At 46.0% G+C, this 18,855-nt stretch overlaps 1 protein-coding gene across 4 annotated transcripts in view; it reads left to right on the forward strand.

The window, feature by feature from the left end:
- DNAJA3 (DnaJ heat shock protein family (Hsp40) member A3) overlaps window positions 1–18,855 on the forward strand; it is a 111,202-nt gene that overhangs the window by 19,650 nt on the left and 72,697 nt on the right. For all 4 annotated transcript variants that reach the window (XM_029576538.1, XM_029576540.1, XM_029576539.1 and 1 more), the window contains exon 6: window positions 6,523–6,670. In XM_029576538.1, the coding sequence (XP_029432398.1) occupies window positions 6,523–6,670 (148 nt within the window). The remainder of the gene's footprint in view (window positions 1–6,522; window positions 6,671–18,855) is intronic.

Raw genomic sequence — 18,855 nt, forward strand, 5'->3', positions numbered from 1 at the left:
TCCATTATGAGGTTTTACTCAACCTGGCTGATTAATATTGCAGATGAAATCTTCAAACAGCAAATCATATCATCCAACTAAACATTTACTACGTGTACATTTCACTTTCCATATATCTTTTTTCAAATAAATAAGCTTTTAGCTTCTTCCTAAAAATCCGGATACATTGCTCAATTCTTAATTCATTGGGTGAAGAGTTCTAAAGTACAGGACCAGCGACTGAAACCAATTGTATTTGAGTTTCACAAAAGTGAGCCAAATGCATAGAACACACCTCCAGCAATTAACATCCGGATTAATCCATAAAGGAGTTTTTCTCAACTCTGTTCTGGAGGCTTACCTAACTAGTCAAGTTGTCAGACATCCATAAAGAATATGCATGAAATAAATTTGCATTTACCGGGTCTCTAATATATGCAAATCTCTCATGCATGTTCATTATACATATCTTGAAAACCTGACTGATTTTAGGTGGGTTTCCAGGAGAGAGAGATTAAGAACCATTGTCTAAGGAACAGCCTGAAGGAAAATGGTGATAATTTTGGTGAAATATCAATGCACATACTTTACTTTTCTCCTGTTTTTCTCTATCATAATGTCGTCCTGTGGCAGTGACTTCTGTTCGAGAGAGAGGATTTGAAATGGGATGTTTAGAAGCAGCATTGTTTGAGTTAGAAGGAAGTATGTTCAGCCACTTTGGTTATGTTGTGTCACCATCATGTTTGATCTTATTGTGAGAAGGGAGAGAAATTTCAGAGCCAAATAGGATGGCATCAAAAGGACTCTGCTTTAGAACTCTGTTCCCTGTACGTAACCGGATCAGCCCAGACAGTGGGTTGTCTCCCTTCCAGCAGATGGAGTCAGAGAAAAACTTGAAGGGCACCCTCTGCATCCCTTCAGTATTTCTGACTCCAGCAGATGAGGGTGACGGAACCTGCGGTTCCCCAGTTAAGCTAAAGGATAGAAGTTTAGATTTCTCCTCTCTTTATTTCTAGTCAAATTTATTTTTCTGTCTGGATGGATCAAGTTTAGCAAAAAAAAAAAATAGTTTCTGGGTAATCAGTCACTTCCAAACTTGCAGGCAGAACTGGTGGCAGTTTAACTAGCATTGTTCAGGATATATTTTTGGTACATTTTGTACTTTTTCTTTCTCAGGCTTCTTCTGGCTTACAGAGGTAAAAGTTGGTGGTCCAACCTCTCCCTCTTCACGATGGTATGCTGCCCTGAGATGCCACCTTCCTTGGGGCAACGCTAGCAGAGAGGTGACATTCCTCTGCTTATTGAATTTAAAAAAAATCTTTCAAAAGCCAAGTCGTCATTTCTGAGCGGAAGTTCCCTTACCCGCTCCTGCCAGTCTCCGGGGGTGTTCCAGGCTTCTCTTCCGCTATGCGATGCGCTGCCTGCGGAGAGCCTGGGACGCAGCTCTCCCGCGAAGACATCTGTTCGAGGTGCCTCCCCGGCAGGGAGGCTCCCTCGAGGCCGGCTGGACGTTCGACTTTGCGTTCCCAAGCGCGGCTGCTGCTGAGGGGTCGGCCCCGATCCCATCTAGTGCGGGATTGGTGGCCATTTTGTTTTTAGAGCCGAGCGTTCCCATGCAGCCAAATGAGGAATTAGACGGCGGTGTCTCTCTTTCTCCACAGGTTTTAACTCTGGTTAACCCCCGGACCAGGGGGCAACGCCGGGGGATCTCTCTGGGATTCCTCCCTCGAGACCTCCACCCTCCAGACTATTTTCAGCTGATTTTGTGCTTCTTCTGCACAATGCTTACTTGACCAGTCTGGGCCAGCACCAGGATGCATCTTCAGGCCCCCCTCCTCCCAAGGTGATCAGATTGGCAGATCCTCAAGGAGCCACTGCAGTTTCTCAGGGATCCTCCCGATTTAGGGTGGTTCCCTATCCAGATTCTTCTCCTCGGGGGGCTCCGGTACCTGACCAGAATCAAAATGATCTGACTTCTTACATGCACATGGAAGGGGACGACCCTAGGGTCTTACGCCTGTTTCGGAGGGATGAGCTTGATTCTCTCATCCCCCATATACTTGCGGAGTTGGATATTGATGCTCCACAAGATCCATCTGTCACCAGTGCAGGGCCCATGAAAGGGGACCCCCGTTCTTGCCGGAATGCGTCCACCTGCAAAAATGTTTCCTTTTCATCCTATGCACCTTCAATTGTTATCCAGAGAATGGGATTCGCCGGAGTCTAGTCTGTGAGTAGGAAGGGCTATGGACAAGCTCTACTCTCTCCCAGAGAAGTACCTAGAGCTCCTCAAAGTCCCCAAGGTCAACGCGTCAGTATTGACGGTCACAAAAAGGACTACCATCCCGGTGACGGGTGGAGCCACCCTCCGAGACCTCCAGGATCGGAAGCTCGAAGTGTACCTCAAAAGGATTTTTGAGGTTTCAGCCTCGAGGGTCAGAGCCACAGTGTGTAGCTCTCTAATGCAGTGAACAGGTCTCAGATGGGTCCAACAACTGCTCAGTACTCAAGACCTGCCAAAACAGGAAGCGCAACAGGCGGAGCGGAAATAGTTTATGGAGCGGATGCACTATATGATCTCTTCCGCGTCTTGGCCAGATCAGTGGTTTCAGCAGTTTCTGCTAGACATCTCCTTTGGCTCTGTAACTGGTCGGCGGATTCTCGTCTAAGACTCAGCTGGGATCTCTCCCCTTCAAGGGCAAGTTATTGTTCAGTGAGGATCTAGAACAGATCATCAAATCCCTGGGGGAGAATAAGGTGCATAAGCTGCCGGAGGATCGTCCTCGGACTTCTAGGAAGTTCAACTCTACTAGAAGCCAATTCAGAGGACAGCGGCGTTTTCGACAGTCAAGACCGCCTTCCTCACGGTCGCAGTCCTGGTCTCATTCCTTTCCTGGCCAGAGACCAGCTCGAGATAGCTTCCCTCAGGGGGCCCCTTCCAAGTCTTCCCAATGAAGGATTGCCGACCCACTCTTCGACCCCCCCCCCCCCCCAGGATAGGGGGACGTCTCTCCTTCTTCTATGAGGAGTGGGTCAAAATTACTTCGGACCGATGGGTTCTGGATATTCTACAGCACGGCTACACTTTAGAATTTGCTCAACTCCTAAGAGACAGGTTTCTCTTCTCTCCCTGCGGCCCAGTGAAGAAACAATGTATAGTACGTCAGATGCTCGACCGGCTCCTGGACTTAGGGGCTATCCGCCCGGTGCCTCTGACGGAACAAGGGTTAGGCCATTATTCCATCTACTTCATAGTTCCCAAAAAGGAAGGCTCTTTCCGTCCAATTCTGGATCTCAAGATGGTGGTCAGGGTCCTCCAAGATCCCACACTTCAGGATGGAAACGTTACGCTCTGTGATAGTGGTGGTACACCGTGGGGAATTCCTAGCTTCCTTGGTCTTAACGGAAGCTTATCTTCACATCCCCATCCTCAGGGAATATCAACATTTTCAATTTCAGGCCCTACCTTTTGGCCTGGCGACCACTCCCAGCACCTTTCACCAAGGTAATGGTGGTGGTGGCGGTAACTCTACAGAGGGGGAGAGGATTCTAGTCCATCCCTACCTGGACGACTGGCTCATTCAAGCGAAGTCCCTGGACCTTTGCCAGCGGCCAGTTGACAGAGTCTTGCTCCTTTTCCACTCTCTCGGATGGGTTGTCAATTTTGCCAAGAGCAGTCTCACTCCCTCTGATGCTCGACTTCTTAGGGGCACAGTTCGATACCAATCTTGGCAAAGTCTTCCTTCGCCAGGACCGTGCTCTCTCTCATTTCTCAGGTACAGTGCTTCCGTTGCCTCTCACTCCCCAAAGCATGGAACTATCTCCAGGTCTTGGGCTCTATGGCTTCAACTATAGATTTAGTTCCCTGGGCCTTTGCGCATATGTGGCCTTTGCAGAGAGCGTTTCTCTCCCGCTGGAAGCCAGTCTCTCAGGAGTTTCAAGCCCACCTTCTGCGGTCGGAAGTTGCCAAGGACAGCCTGAACTGGTGGCTCAGTCTGGATCACTTGCTGCAGGGAATGGACTTGGAGATCCCTCAGTGGGTGGTCGTTACCACGGATGCCAGCCTCTCCGGCTGGGGAGCTGTGTGTCAGACGCAGTCTGCGCAGGGCCAATGGACGTCAGTGCAAGTGATATGGCCAATCAATCGTCTGGAAACCAGAGCGGTTCGTGCCGAGCCATAAGAATACTCTCCGACAACGCAACTACAGTAGTGTACATCAATCGTCAAGGGGAAATGAAGAGCCGGCATGTTTCTCGGGAGACGGACAAGTTGATGGCGTGGGCGGAACTCCACCTCTCCCGCCTGGCGGCATTGCACATAGCAGGGGTGGACAATGTTCAAGCGGATTTCTTAAGCCATCAGCACATAGATCCCGGAGAGTGGGAACTTTCCAAGGAAGCAGTGGCACTTCTCTTCGCCCGGTAGGGGACCCCCCCCCCCCCCCCCTCCAATCTGGATCTGATGGCACTCAAAGGAACGTGAAGGCTCCGCACTTCTTCAGTCGCAGAAGGGAGCACGGCGTGGATGCCCTAGTTCTCCCATGGCCACGGAACCTCCTCCTTTTCGTGTTCCTGCCTTGGCCCTTGGTGGGAAAGGATATTCAAAGAATAGAACTCTACCTAGGGCCAGTAATTCTAGTGGCGCCGGATTGGCCACGAAGACCGTTGTTTGCAGACTTAAGTCAACCTCGCGGTGGACGGACCTCTCTGCCTGGGACATCTTCCGAACCTTCTGGGTCAGGATCCAGTATTTTTCGACTGGGCAGATCGCTTATGTCTTGCGGCCTGGTTTTTTAGAGGCGCAGGTTGAGAAAAAGTCTACCCGGAGGATGTTATTTCAACCCTCTTAAAGGCTAGGAAGACTTCCACTTCCATCTCCTTTGTGCGAGTGTGGAAAGTTTTTGAGATCTGGTGTGATTCCATGGGTATATCTCCACGTCGCGCTTCAGTAGCCCAGATAATATCCTTTTTACAGCGAGGTCTGGAGAAGGGGTTGGCTTTAAATTCCCTGAGGGTTCAGGTGGCAGCCCTTGGTTCCCTCGTCCGTCACCTGGATGGAACTCCTCTTTCATCACATCCTGACATAGTCCGGTTTTTAAAGGGAGTAAAGCACATGAAGCCACCGGTCCACACTTTGTTACCCCTCTTGGAGCCTCAATTTAGTTCTTCGGTTTCTGGGCAGCCCGCCTTTCGAGCCACTGAGGAGAGCTACCCTCAAGGACCTAACTCTCAAGACAATCTTCCTGGTGTCCATTTGTTCTGCCCGCAGGATCTCAGAACTTCAAGCTTTGTCGTGCAGAGAGCCCTTCCTCCGTTTCACAGATTTGGGAGTATCCTTGAGCACAGTACCATCTTTCCTGCCAAAGGTGGTCTCGGCCATTCATTTGAATCAATTGGTGGAACTCCCATCCTTCCCTGACGAGGATCCTAGAGCACTTAGATGGCTCGATGTCAAGCGAGTTCTCATGCGATATTTGGAGGTTATTAATGACATTCGCTTATCCGATCATCTTTTTGTCCTGTGGAGCGGTCCCAAGCGAGGGAACAAAGCTTCTAAAACCACAATTGCTCGCTGGTTAAAGGACCCAATCTCATCGGCGTATGTTTGTGCTGGTCAACTGCCTACAGAGGGCATCAAAGCTCATTCGCTCCGTGCTCAAGCAGCTTCCTGGGTAGAAAGCCAAGCATTCTCTCTCCGCAGGAGATATGCAGAGCAGCTACCTGGAAGTCGTTGCACACCTTTGCACGTTACTATCACTTAAATCTTCAACCACCGGGTTTTGGCTCCTTTGGCGCTCAGGTCATTGGAGCAGGGCTATCTGGGGCCCACCCTACGTAGGGAAGCTTTGGTACATCCCACTGTCTGGACTGATCCGGGTACGTACAGGAAAAAGAAAATTATTCCTTACTTGCTAATTTTCGTTCCTGTAGTACCACAGATCAGTCCAGATGCCCTCCCTAAGAAATTATGGGATTGGGATTGTCTCTCAAGATTCAGTACGGTTTGTGCGATTTAGGTCCGTTTGTGGCTGACTATTAGTTCATTTTGCAAGTTTTTCCTTAAAAATAAATACATTTTTGTATGACTTGTACATGGTTTTACTTGATCCATTCAACTGTTTCTTTCATGCTTTGATATTCTTAATACTGAAGGGGATGCAGAGGGTGCACCAGGTTATGAGCGGGTGCCCTTCAAGTTTTTCTCTGACTCCATCTGCTGGAAGGGGGAGACAACCCACTGTCTGGGCTGATCCTTGGTACTACAAGAACGAAAATTAGCAGGTAAAGAATAATTTTCTTATCGGTTTAAGAGTTGACATCAACCGATGAATCTTACCTGCAGGAGAAAAGACTGGCTGTAGAGTCAACCGTGAGGCAGGAAAGGTGATGGATTCTTTTTCATTCTACCACAGCCTTGGGAGTCCTGTCCCTGCAGTGATAGAGCTCTGCTCTGCAGGAAAGAAGCTGCCATCATTGTAGTATACCGCAATGAAATGTCCCCAACCCTGTCTCTAAGCTGTCCTGTCTTGCCTCTTTCAACAGGAGACTATTAATACTGGTCCCTTTGTGATGCGCTCCACGTGCCGACGGTGTGGAGGACGTGGCTCTGTCATTACGACTCCTTGCATTATGTGCCGAGGAACTGGCCAAGTAAAGCAAAAGAAGTCTGTCATGGTGCCTGTGCCAGCAGGTATGTGCCAAGGCAATGGGAGAGTGCTATGACTGTGCCTGATTACAGGTCAGGAATGACTTTATGGATATTGTGCAGGGTTAAATGCTGCTTCTATTTTCTATTTCTTTGAAGCTTCCTGATTTGCTAAGAACAACTGTGACCTGCCCCCCCCCCCCCCTCCCCACACACAAACTAATTCAGTAGAAAAAAACAAGCAGTATTGCAATCCAGGAGCACACACTAGTGTGAGATTTCTTATGCTTGAAATCCCTGAATGTGTGTATATTGGGAGCTTCATACTAGGGTTCAAAACCCAGCTTTCACTCCATTTCTGTCTTTGGTACTAGGCTGTAATTGTGCTGCAGTGTATAACTTAAGAGCACCTTTAAATATATAATACTTCAGTGGGTTTTCTTATCTAACTTTTATAGAAGAATTGGGGTTAGGCTTTGACTGCTCTGCTTCCTGAGCTCCTGGGGTAAATCAGTTGGTTTATTTTCTGTTTAGTGGGTGGCAATAATTTAGCCACAGGAAAAACTTTGTTTTACTTTGAAAAGCCTTTTCTGATTATATAGTATGCTATTGGTGTTTTTCAAGGTTGCTTATACTTAAAACTAAACTTTGCAGTTGGACCCTTTCTACAAATTCAGCTCTCAGTTGTCTCTAATTTAAACATGGGAGTAAGTCCCTTTTTAAATTTAAGCTCCTGAGTAGGTGCATATAAAATCCATGCATGATATTTTCCAGGACGCAAATGAAATTGCCCTTAATTGTAACAAGAAAATTAAGCTGCTGATAATTTTGCTTCCCATCTCAGATCTGTGTACTTAGCAAAGTTATGAATATTTGTATATACTTGGGGACCTTCATTTTCGGTTTTTATTATTCTTTAATTTTCCTGGGAATTTATCAGGGTTTATTATATCAAGAACAAAAAAGGAAGAAAAATGTTGAAAAAAATTCATTTTTCTGGGTAAATATCAGTTTATTTTGGTGGACAGAAGCCAAGACAGAACAATATTAAGCAGATTCTCCCACCCACCCACTCAGCAGCATATCCATCCCTTCCTCTGCCTAGCATGTCCCTTGTCCCTCTTTCTCTCCAACCCCTACAATAGCATTCATCCTTACCCATGATGGCTCCAGGCTTCTCCTCTCTGCTTCAGCAGCATGCTTACTGAGGCTCACATGTTCTGCAGCACTGCATATCTGCTTTTGTGCAGGACTAGGGACCCTGCTGGGAAATGCTTCTGGTGGGTAGGGCCTGCTTCAAACACATTCATGGCACCAGACAGCAGGAACTTTGGCTGCTTGTCGGATAAGAAGGCGGGACTTGAAACGTGGTATGGGCAGCAGTAGAGGGTGAGCGCTTTCACTGTTGGTGGGCGAGACTTGAAACACTGCATGCAGTTTGGCCCACACTGGCTTCCACCATTGCGTTGAAACACTCATCTGCAGCTCGGGAGCAGTTTTTTTTTATTATTATTTATTTATTTTTTATAAATTTCAACAATTTGAAGCAAGAATTTAACCTTACTTACAGAAAAAAAAGATGATTAGTCTGATAACAGGATAATGAGAGAAGAAAATACATCCTGCGGACTAAGTCCATTACGGACTCACATGAGATTTGTATCCTCTGCCTGGGGGCCTCGCACGATACAGAGATTTTCCAAACATTATTTTCTAAAGGAGATCTTGGATCTTGATCTCGGCTTTTTTCCCATAGATAAGCAGCTGAATTAGCCATCCTGTCTGCATAAGTCCTCCGTGCCACTGGCGGAGCTCTCTAAGATCACCCAAAGTCTTTAGATGAAGTGTTCCCTCCTGCCTGTGCCTGCTCGAGGCTCCTCAGTCTGTTTTTTCTGCGCAACTAACCGCACGCGGAGCTCTACAGTTCTTGTGAGGAAAAGTTCTCTGAAGAGAAAAACTTTGATTTTTTCTTCAAAACTTAAAAATTTCACGCAGAATACATACATCATGCCTTGTCCAGGATTTAAATTCTCTGACTCTGGTGAGATAATGTCTGTAACCGACAGACATCAATATTGTTAAATTTGCCTTGGTCCAAAACATGATCAGGCAAACTGTACTGATTGTGGATGGATGTCCCAAAGGGCACAGTGCCAGAGAGCAGCGCGGATTGCCCAGCTCAGAGAGGAGGCAGCGTGCTTGTATGCCCCCTCTGATGCTTCAGCCAGATCGGCTCCGGGACCGCAGTCAACCCCCAAGACTCATGCCCATCTGAGGTCCACCCCTGCTGACCCTCCAGGTCACAAACAGAAAAAGAAATTCAAAAATCCCTTGATGCAAACGGCTGGGGACACACTGTTGACGCAGCCTGCGTCGGATGTGTCGAGACTGATGGATAAGCGGACTCAGCGGTGCCCCGAGATCTCGGGGAAAGATCAACGTGCCGGCGCACTGGAGCAGCCTCGACGCACTGATGCATCTGAAGAATGTCGACACCCAGAAACTCCTGACGAAGATCGCAGCAGTGTATCTACACCTGTAAAACAATATAAGAAACACACATCAGGTCATTAAAAGGCCTAGGAGTCCATCCCCACTTTTAGTGGTGGACTCAGAGGATCTCCTCTGAGTCCACCACTCCTCCACATTTATCAGGGGGTTCTTCCCATTCATCTGAGATTTTTTTCAGGACTTTCTACTCCATCTCAGCATCGTAGGAAATCCTTATATCAAGAACCTCTACATTCCAAACTCCCTTATCCACCTGAGGATATTGGACGTCCTCAAGGACCGAACCAGGACATCCTCAATGCAGCCATACCTCTATCAGGTCAACAACCAAATATCAGACCCCCTACATCACTATCTGTATCTGATACACTGACACAGATTACCTCTATTTTATCACAATTTCTAACAATGGTTCAGCAACAAAATCTACCAAACCCTGATCCACCGGTAGAGGTGCCATCAGCACCGAGGACGCTGCCTGCCAGACCATCTTCTCAGCCTGTAGATTCTCCTACTTTCACCTTCATCGTCAGGGTCATCAACCAGCTACCCGTCTGACCCATAGGAATTGCCTCCAGATCCAGAATCACCACCGGAGGATCTCACATACTCCCAATTTTTGGAGAAAGTGGGCCTCCGATTAGGAATAGAAACGAAAAAGATTCCTGATCCCAGGCAAGAGATGTTTGGTGTATTAAAAATATTTGATACACTAGCTGAACCTACAGCACTCCCTTCTCATCCAGTGCTGGAATCTCTTTTGGAAAAGACTTGGGATTCTCCAAACTCCACGACTCCAACTTCAAGGAAAACGGACTTGAAATATAGGATGCGAGATTCCTCTTTTTACACCAACGTGCAGTTACAGCACGCATCTGTTATGGTTGAATCAGCCATGCAAAAGGCATGCAAATCTCGCTTACATTCAAATAATCCACCTGGCAAAGACGACAAAAATTTAGATGACTTTGCACGGAAAGCTTATCAATCGGGAATCCTTAACGCTAGATACAGGACCATCAATTCTATGTAGCTCAGTATCTTTATGAATTCCTTCAATCCTTAAAACCTTTGCTACAACAAAGCTCAGCAGATAATACACTTCCATCTGAATTCCATGATATGGAAGAGGGACTTCGGCATCTGGTACGTTCCATTTACGAGGGGTTTGAAACCTCTGTGAAAACAGCCAATGCTATAGCAGCCAGGAGACTGGCATGGTTACGTGCAAGTGCTATATGTGAAGACGTTCACAATAAGCTGACTAACCTGCCCTGTTGACCAGATAACTCGTTTGGAGATAACTTACCGAAACTGTGACGAAGTTAAAGGAGCAGAAAGTAGCTGTACTTTAACTCAACATGATTCTTCAGCATCTAAACGTCAATTCAGTTCATACAAAAGACCTTTCCAGAGACATCAGTTTTGCATTCTGGGCATGTTTTCATTTCAGAGCCCTACCATTTGGACTTGCCATGGCTCAAAGGGCCTTCTCCAAGAAGATGGTGGTCATGGTGACTTTCTTGCATAGAGAAGGTATCTTAATACATCCTTACCTGAATGAGGGCCAAGTTGTACTAGAAGAGTCAAGGTTTCGGCCAGAGTAGGTCAGGTCTAAAGAGTCTGGGCTGAGTAGTGAATTACTAGAAGAACAATTTATGTCTGTCCCCAGTACCCGGAGTACCTAGATGTTTGTTCTAATAACAAGCTGGACTGAGTCGTCTTGACTCAAGAAAGGATAGTCAAGTTATTGTCCTAGGTGCAGACTTTCTGTGCTATGTTCAGCTTTTGGGCTCTATGGCGGCCACATTGGAGCAGGTGCTGAGGTCCAGAGCTCACATGCATTCTTTTTCTGTTGTCTCTGTTAGTGCCATGTCTTCTCTCCCCCTCCCCCCCCCCTCCCGTCTCAGGGTTATGTTTTTCCACATTCCATGAAGGAGAGCCTGAGATGATGAGCTGCTCCCAGAAAATGTTTTGAAGAGGTTGCATCTGGAACCTCCCATTTGGGTTCTGATCATGTTGGATGAGAGTCTTTTAGGCTGGGGGGCCCATTGTTGCAGTCAAGTTAGCACAGGGTCGGTGGTCGAAGGAAGAGGCCATGTGGTCCATCAGACTCTTAATAGTTCCTACCTTTTGAAGGGTGCAACAGTTTGAGTGCTCTGGAACACCACTACAGCAGTCTCCTGTGTCAACAAGTAGAGGGGGAGGCACTTGAAGTGTGATGGTCTCTCTAGAGGCAAGTATTTTTGTTCAGAGCAAAGTCTTTATTTATTGACGGGATTCATTGCAGGGGTAGAAAATGTTCAGGCTGACTTTATAAGCAGCAATACAATGGATCTTTGGGAGTAGAAGCTCAGTTGGAAAGCCCTTTCAGATGATGGTGGCTCACTGGCAAGTTTCTCTGCTTAGATCTGATGGCAATTCACAAGAATGCCAAGGTCGATAGGTTCTTTAGTTGAAGAAGAGAGTGGGGCTTTCTTAGAATTAACACCTTGATATTTCTTATGGTCAAAGGACAGAGTTCTTTGTTTCCACCTTGGCCTGTCATAGGCAAAACAAGGCGAATAGAGGGCCATTTATCGTTGGTGATCTTGGTGAGACTGGACTAGCCAAGGAGGCCATGGTATGCGGATCTGGTCAGACTGTTGGACTTGTTTTCCGGCAATACAGCTCTATTATTCCAGAGTCCGATAGGTGTCGAATATCCAACTCCATTTTTTCTTACGGCTCCACCCCTGAAAGGTTGCGAAGGAAGGGATATTCTGCAACTGTGATTTTCACCTTGTTAAAGTCTAGGAAGATTTCAACCTCCTTGGCTTATGTGTGAGTTTAGCAACTGTGTTTTGGTTTGTTTTTTTTAAACATTTTAGTTTCAACATCACATTTAAATATCATAAGTGACAAACAGAAGTGCAAAACATTAAGAAAATAAAATCATATAAGAAAAGAGAAAACAGGCAATTTCAATGTGCTATTACAGATCACTATAATGGGGGAGACTAATAGACCTGATACCATGCATTCGTATATAATCCAAGTAAAATATCAAGAAGATATGAATAAGGCTCCCTTCAATACATATTATGGCCCCCAAAAGCACTAGGAGACCAGGGTGATAACATTAGCTCTAGCATCCAAAAATCCCCACAACTTAGAGGATCAAACAAAATATATCTGACACCATTCAAAAAGATTAAATATTTACAAGAATATCATAGGTAGCACCCAAAGCACTTCAGGTCTCATACTAAGAAATTTCCTTCTATGATTCTGCATTGCTTTGGAAAGACCTGGAAAAAAATCCAAAGCTGCTGGCCCTTCTACTAAACACTTCTATGGTGAAAAAGCAAACACAAAATGTGATTTCTTTTAAGAAGACAAATGAGCAAGAGCATAGCTCTAGAATAACGTTCTCTTCCCCACTTTCAAAGAAATTAGAAAGGTTAGACAAACTGAGAAGCCTCACTGTCGGTTTCTTGGAAGATGATAAAAAAGGATTGGATAAGTTCTTGGAGGAGAAGTCCATTACCTGCTATTAAGTTCACTTAGGGGCGGATTTTCAGAGCCCTGCTCGCGTAAATCCGCCCAAAACTGGGCGGATTTACGCGAGCAGGGCCCTGCGCGCCGGGAAGCCTATTTTACATAGGCCTCCCGGCGCGCGCAGAGCCCCGGGACTCGCGTAAGTCCCGGGGTTCTCCGAGGGGGGCGTGTCGGGGGCGGGCCCGGTCGTCGGGGCGTTTCGGGGGCGTGTCCGCAGCGTTTTGGGGCGGGTACCGGGGCGTGGCTACGGCCCGGGGCGGTCCGGGGGCGTGGCCGCGCCCTCCGTACCCGCCCCCAGGTCGCGGCCCGGCGCGCAGGAGGCCCGCTGGCGCGCGGGGATTTACGCCTCCCTCCGGGAGGCGTAAATCCCCCGTCAAAGGTAAGGGGGGGGGTTTAGACAGGGCCGGGCGGGTGGGTTAGGTAGGGGAAGGGAGGGGAAGGTGATGGGAGAGCAAAGGAAAGTTCCCTCCGAGGCCGCTCCAATTTCGGAGCGGCCTCGGAGGGAACGGGGGTAGGCTGCGCGGCTCGGCGCGCACCGGCTATACAAAATCCATAGCCTTGCGCGCGCCGATCCAGGTTTTTAGCAGATACGCGCGGCTCCGCGCGTATCTGCTAAAATCCAGCGTACTTTTGTTTGCGCCTGGAGCGCAAATAAAAGTAGGCTATTCGCGCGCCTTTTAAAATCCGCCCCTTAGAGAATAGCCACTGCCATTAGCAATGGTTACATGGAATAGACTTAGTTTTTGGGTACTTGCCAGGTTCTTATGGCCTGGATTGGCCACTGTTGGAAACAGGATGCTGAGCTTGATAGACCCTTGGTCTGACCCAGTATGGCATTTTCTTATGTTCTTAATTGGAGGCAAAGCTTCAGCAGGAATATCCAAGACATCTTTCATATAAGATTTAAACAATTCAGATGCTGAAAGAAGGCGAGTTTGGAGAAAATTGAGTACATAGCTTTTGAGAAATTCTCCAAATTCTCAATTCTGTGTGAGGGTACAGTTAAATTTTTAATATCAGATTGTGCTGCTTCCACTTGTTTAATAGAAGACTCTAAACCTGTTATCTTCCTCTCACATTGTCATAGTCGAGAATCTTGATTCAACATCTTAAGAATAAATATCTAAAGTAAGAACTGCCAAAGAAGAAACTATCTTGTTCAGAGGCCATAACCTGCCATAAAGTATCCAGGGAAATGCAGGGCGGCTTAACAAGGTTGTGTCTAACCTGGATATCCAAAATGGCATTCTGCATCAACTATGAATCCATTCCTGTCGATGGGGCTGGAACTGCAACGGTCCCCAGTCTTTTTTTCTGGCTCCCGGCAAGGTAAAACCTCCCCCAGTTTGGAACACCGATCTCCTTCTCCAAATTGTATTGGGGAGATGCTGCCTGATGACATGGTGGAGTCGCTGAGAACCAACGCATGTTCCAGTGCCATTTTTCCACACAGGTAGCATTTCCAGGCAGTCATGGGGCCAATTGTATCTCGGGACTGAGAGAAACCTTAGCCAATGACAGGCCGGGTGCCTTGACTCCAACCAAGCCGAACTCCAGGGTGGAAACCAAGGGAAAGATGTGTGCTCGGGCATAGTTACCTGCCGCGAAACACAGCACTGCTTCTTTCCTTTGTCCCATACTCGAAAGGTAAAGGCAATAAACAACAAGGTAATTAGAGGCACACGTCGTCTAGTCTTGATGCCATCTTAACTCCTTCCCGTTTAGCTGCTGTTTGAGGCTTGATGCAAGAACTTGTCTGTTTACCTTAGAAGGCGACATTCCAGCCATTTTATTGTTTGTTCAGAAAGGGTTGAATAAAAGTCTAGCCCTTAATTTCCTGAACGTTCAAGAGATGGTACTTTCTTGCCTTAGAGGTCCTGTCTAACGGGCCGATACAGTAAGGACGCATAAAAAACAGTGCGGCAGTGCCGGGCACACCCTCGTTTGCCGCGCACACATCTTGCTTCACAAGCCGCTCGATTCAGTATTCAAATTAGACGCAAATCCAAGCGGCGCCCAAAGCGCGTCAATGAAGCGGTAGGCGCTTGCAATCCATTTTACTATAGAGTGGTATGCAGCGCCTATACAGTATCCAGGGTGCGCTGGTACATGTCATTCCACCAGGTAAGTGGATGGTTCTTTTCTACAGACCCTGCTGCCTTGAGCACCTGGCCGGGCGTCCAAGCCGTGACCTTGGATGTCTGGCCGGGCGTCCGGCCCGGAAGGACCTTCGTGCCTGTATCCGCCTGGATACAGGCGCGAAGGTCCATGAACGGATGCTGCCTTGAGCGCCCGGCCGGACGTCCAAGCCACGACCTTGGACGTCCGGCCGGGCACACAAGGCAGCGCGGCCTCCGATCATGGATGCCCGGATACAGGCGGGAAGGTCCATGAACGGACGCCGCAACCTTGGACGTCCGAGGTCGTGGCTTCCGTTCATGGACGTTCCTGTCTCTTTCCGGATGTCCATGACTGAAACGCCCCACTGCTTGTACGGGGGTCTGTGCTTCTGCCTGTCTGGTCCATTTTACCGTAGTATTCCATGTGCTCCTCTTCTGTCTTGGTTGAGTTTTCCTTTTGTATTCCATGTGCTCCTCTTCTGTCTTGGTTGAGTTTTCCTTTTGTATTCCATGTGCTCCTCTTCAGTTCTGTAGATTTTCTCTTGTATTCTATGTTCTCCTCTTCTGTTTTGGTTCAGTTTCCCTTTGTATTCCATGCACTCCTCTTCAGGTAGATTTTCCCTTTCTTTTCTGCCTGTATGCTCTGCATGTTCTCTTCATCCTTGGCAGTTATTCAGTTCTTGATTATGGCCACAGTATCACCACATAAGTTACATGTAATCAATTGTGTAAAGTTAACGCAAACCAACTTTTTGAATAAAATATATATTTAGAAATTTAAACAATTTACCAAAAATTGACAAAAAATATATACATAAAAATTATTTAACAGAGTAATGTGGCAAGAAAGGGAAAGATAAACCTCCTCCACTGTTCAGAGTTAACTATCAAACTTTACTCACAGCAATGTAATTCAATTATTTTTTTAAATAGATTTCAATGCAGATATAAGTGAAACACAATCAGTGACATTTTAAAACAGAAAATATATACAGATTGAAAAAAGAAGCATGGACATGAGTTTGGGGGAGATGTACATACATGGATCTGCAACACTGTATTCTCAAGTTTGTATTCTTAAATCAGCTATGCGTTCTTATTTCAGCGTCTACTACAGCCTTATTCTAGACGCAGGAGGAAGGCTCCGTAGAGGATCCGTATAGGCATCCATAGAGGCGTCCATGTCTCCGCTGGACCCTAAGCCTCAGGACGCCTAGCGAACGCCCATCTCTCCGGCGTCCGTAAAGGCATCCATGTCCGGAGCCTCAGAGATGGATGGATGGTACAGTTCAACCGAAACATATCACATACCTCCTCCGGTCTTGCTGCTGGGTTCTCCGGTCAGATGGGTTCTCCTTGCAGCTGGGTCCTCTGTTCGCCTCTACAATCTGCCGAGCATTTCGAGCGTTTCTCATTCAAGCATTTCTCATTCGAGCATTTCTCATTCTGCTTCTCAACCATAAGAACATAAGAAAATGCCATACTGGGTCAGACCAAGGGTCCATCAAGCCCAGCATCCTGTTTCCAACAGTGGCCAATCCAGGCCATAAGAACCTGGCAAGTACCCAAAAACTAAGTCTATTCCATGTAACCATTGCTAATGGCAGTGGCTATTCTCTAAGTGAACTTAATAGCAGGTAATGGACTTCTCCTCCAAGAACTTATCCAATCCTTTTTTAAACACAGCTATATTAACTGCACTAACCACATCCTCCGGCAACAAATTCCAGAGTCTAATTGTGCGTTGAGTAAAAAAGAACTTTCTCCGATTAGTTTTAAATGTGCCCCATGCTAACTTCATGGAGTGCCCCCTAGTCTTTCTACTATCCGAAAGAGTAAATAACCGATTCACATCTACCCGTTCTAGATCTCTCATGATTTTAAACACCTCTATCATATCCCCCCTCAGTCGTCTCTTCTCCAAGCTGAAAAGTCCTAACCTCTTTAGTCTTTCCTCATAGGGGAGTTGTTCCATTCCCCTTATCATTTTGGTAGCCCTTCTCTGTACCTTCTCCATCGCAATTATATCTTTTTTGAGATGCGGCGACCAGAATTGTACACAGTATTCAAGGTGCGGTCTCATCATGGAGTGATACAGAGGCATTATGACATTTTCCGTTTTATTCACCATTCCCTTTCTAATAATTCCCAAAATTCTGTTTGCTTTTTTGACTGCCGCAGCACACTGTACCAACGATTTCAATGTGTTATCCACTATGACACCTAGATCTCTTTCTTGGGTTGTAGCACCTAATATGGAACCCAACATTGTGTAATTATAGCATGGGTTATTTTTCCCTATATGCATCACCTTGCACTTATCCACATTAAATTTCATCTGCCATTTGGATGCCCAATTTTCCAGTCTCACAAGGTCTTCCTGCAATTTATCACAATCTGCTTGTGATTTAACTACTCTGAACAATTTTGTGTCATCTGCAAATTTGATTATCTCACTCGTCGTATTTCTTTCCAGATCATTTATAAATATATTGAAAAGTAAGGGTCCCAATACAGATCCCTGAGGCACTCCACTGCCCACTCCCTTCCACTGAGAAAATTGCCCATTTAATCCTACTCTCTGTTTCCTGTCTTTTAGCCAGTTTGCAATCCACGAAAGGACATTGCCACCTATCCCATGACTTTTTACTTTTCCTAGAAGCCTCTCATGAGGAACTTTGTCAAACGCCTTCTGAAAATCCAAGTATACTATATCTACCGGTTCACCTTTATCCACATGTTTATTAACTCCTTCAAAAAAGTGAAGTACTGGTATTGTCACAGAAAGTTATGTCCTCTATCTCTACCATCTGATAGCAGGGGAGAACCCCTTCATATGGACTAGTGTAGCAGGATTCAAGGAAAGACAATTAACAGGTAATACTACATTTCTCCATACTTTGTCTTCCTCTACACAAAATGGAATTGATACATAGATACCTTTTTCAAAATCTTATTAAAATTAACCTTTTACCTTTTTTAATTTTGTTCAGTAAAATCTCATGCAAAGGCTTACAATACAGTTCAACCCTGTGATAACACATATCCAACCCAGTTTCCATGCTAAAATGATTTTTCTGCTTACAATGAACATAGTGTAATGTCTTCCAGTTGTTGTGTATGTGGTAATGGACCTATATTTTTTATTATCTAGTAACATATAGTAAATGACAGTAGAAAAAGATCATTAGCTCATCCACTCTGCTTAATTATTTCTTTCCACACTGCTAAGAATGTAACCCAGCTACCATTTGAAGTGTAGAATATCGCTTCTTATTCATGTCTATTTTTGTTTTCCTCTTTGGTTCTTTACCATCCTGGATAAATGAAAGATCCCATACTGAATACCTATCTCTCATCCCCCATGTCTTGTAATCTAAACAGCTACCAATACTAGTAGGAATGTTGCTTGAACAGTCAACCTATTTCCCTGTGGCCTTGCTGGAAAGTGCCTGCCCACTATTGACCTGCCAGCACTAGCCTAATTTGAGATATAGCCTAACGGTACCAACCTAGCTATGTTAGGACCTGCAGTGGCACTAGGTCATGCTTCTTTTATCTGCCATTTTTCTCCTTATCACACTGCTGCATAACACAAGGCCACCACTAACCTTGGGATATGAGTAGCTACTAATTTAATAAAGACTGATTAGCAGGGAAAATACTGTGACCTGAACATTCAACTAACAAGTTCCACAGAGAACTAATGGAATCTCCTTTCCACATACCCGTTCATGAATGTGGATCCAAAAAATATGCTCCTGAATCCCCTGATGTACAGAAAACTTGATGTAAATAGGATGCTAAACAAAATGTATTAGATACACGTACACATGAGAAATATAGTTCAGAAGGCTACTGCATCAATGGAAGTGCAACCTTCTGAATTATTTATCATTCTTAGCTGTACACTTCTGCTTATCACCAAGACTAGAGCAGAAGAGAATGCAGCCAACCAAAGACAGGAGCTTAGAAGGGCTCCCTAGCTCCCATTAGCTAAATAAGAAGCACTGGTTCCAAACTGCTAAGGCTGGTGTGGTTTCTTATCCCCTCCCAGGT

This window comes from Rhinatrema bivittatum, chromosome 14 (genome assembly GCF_901001135.1).
Source record: "Rhinatrema bivittatum chromosome 14, aRhiBiv1.1, whole genome shotgun sequence".
Classification (NCBI taxonomy): domain Eukaryota; kingdom Metazoa; phylum Chordata; class Amphibia; order Gymnophiona; family Rhinatrematidae; genus Rhinatrema; species Rhinatrema bivittatum.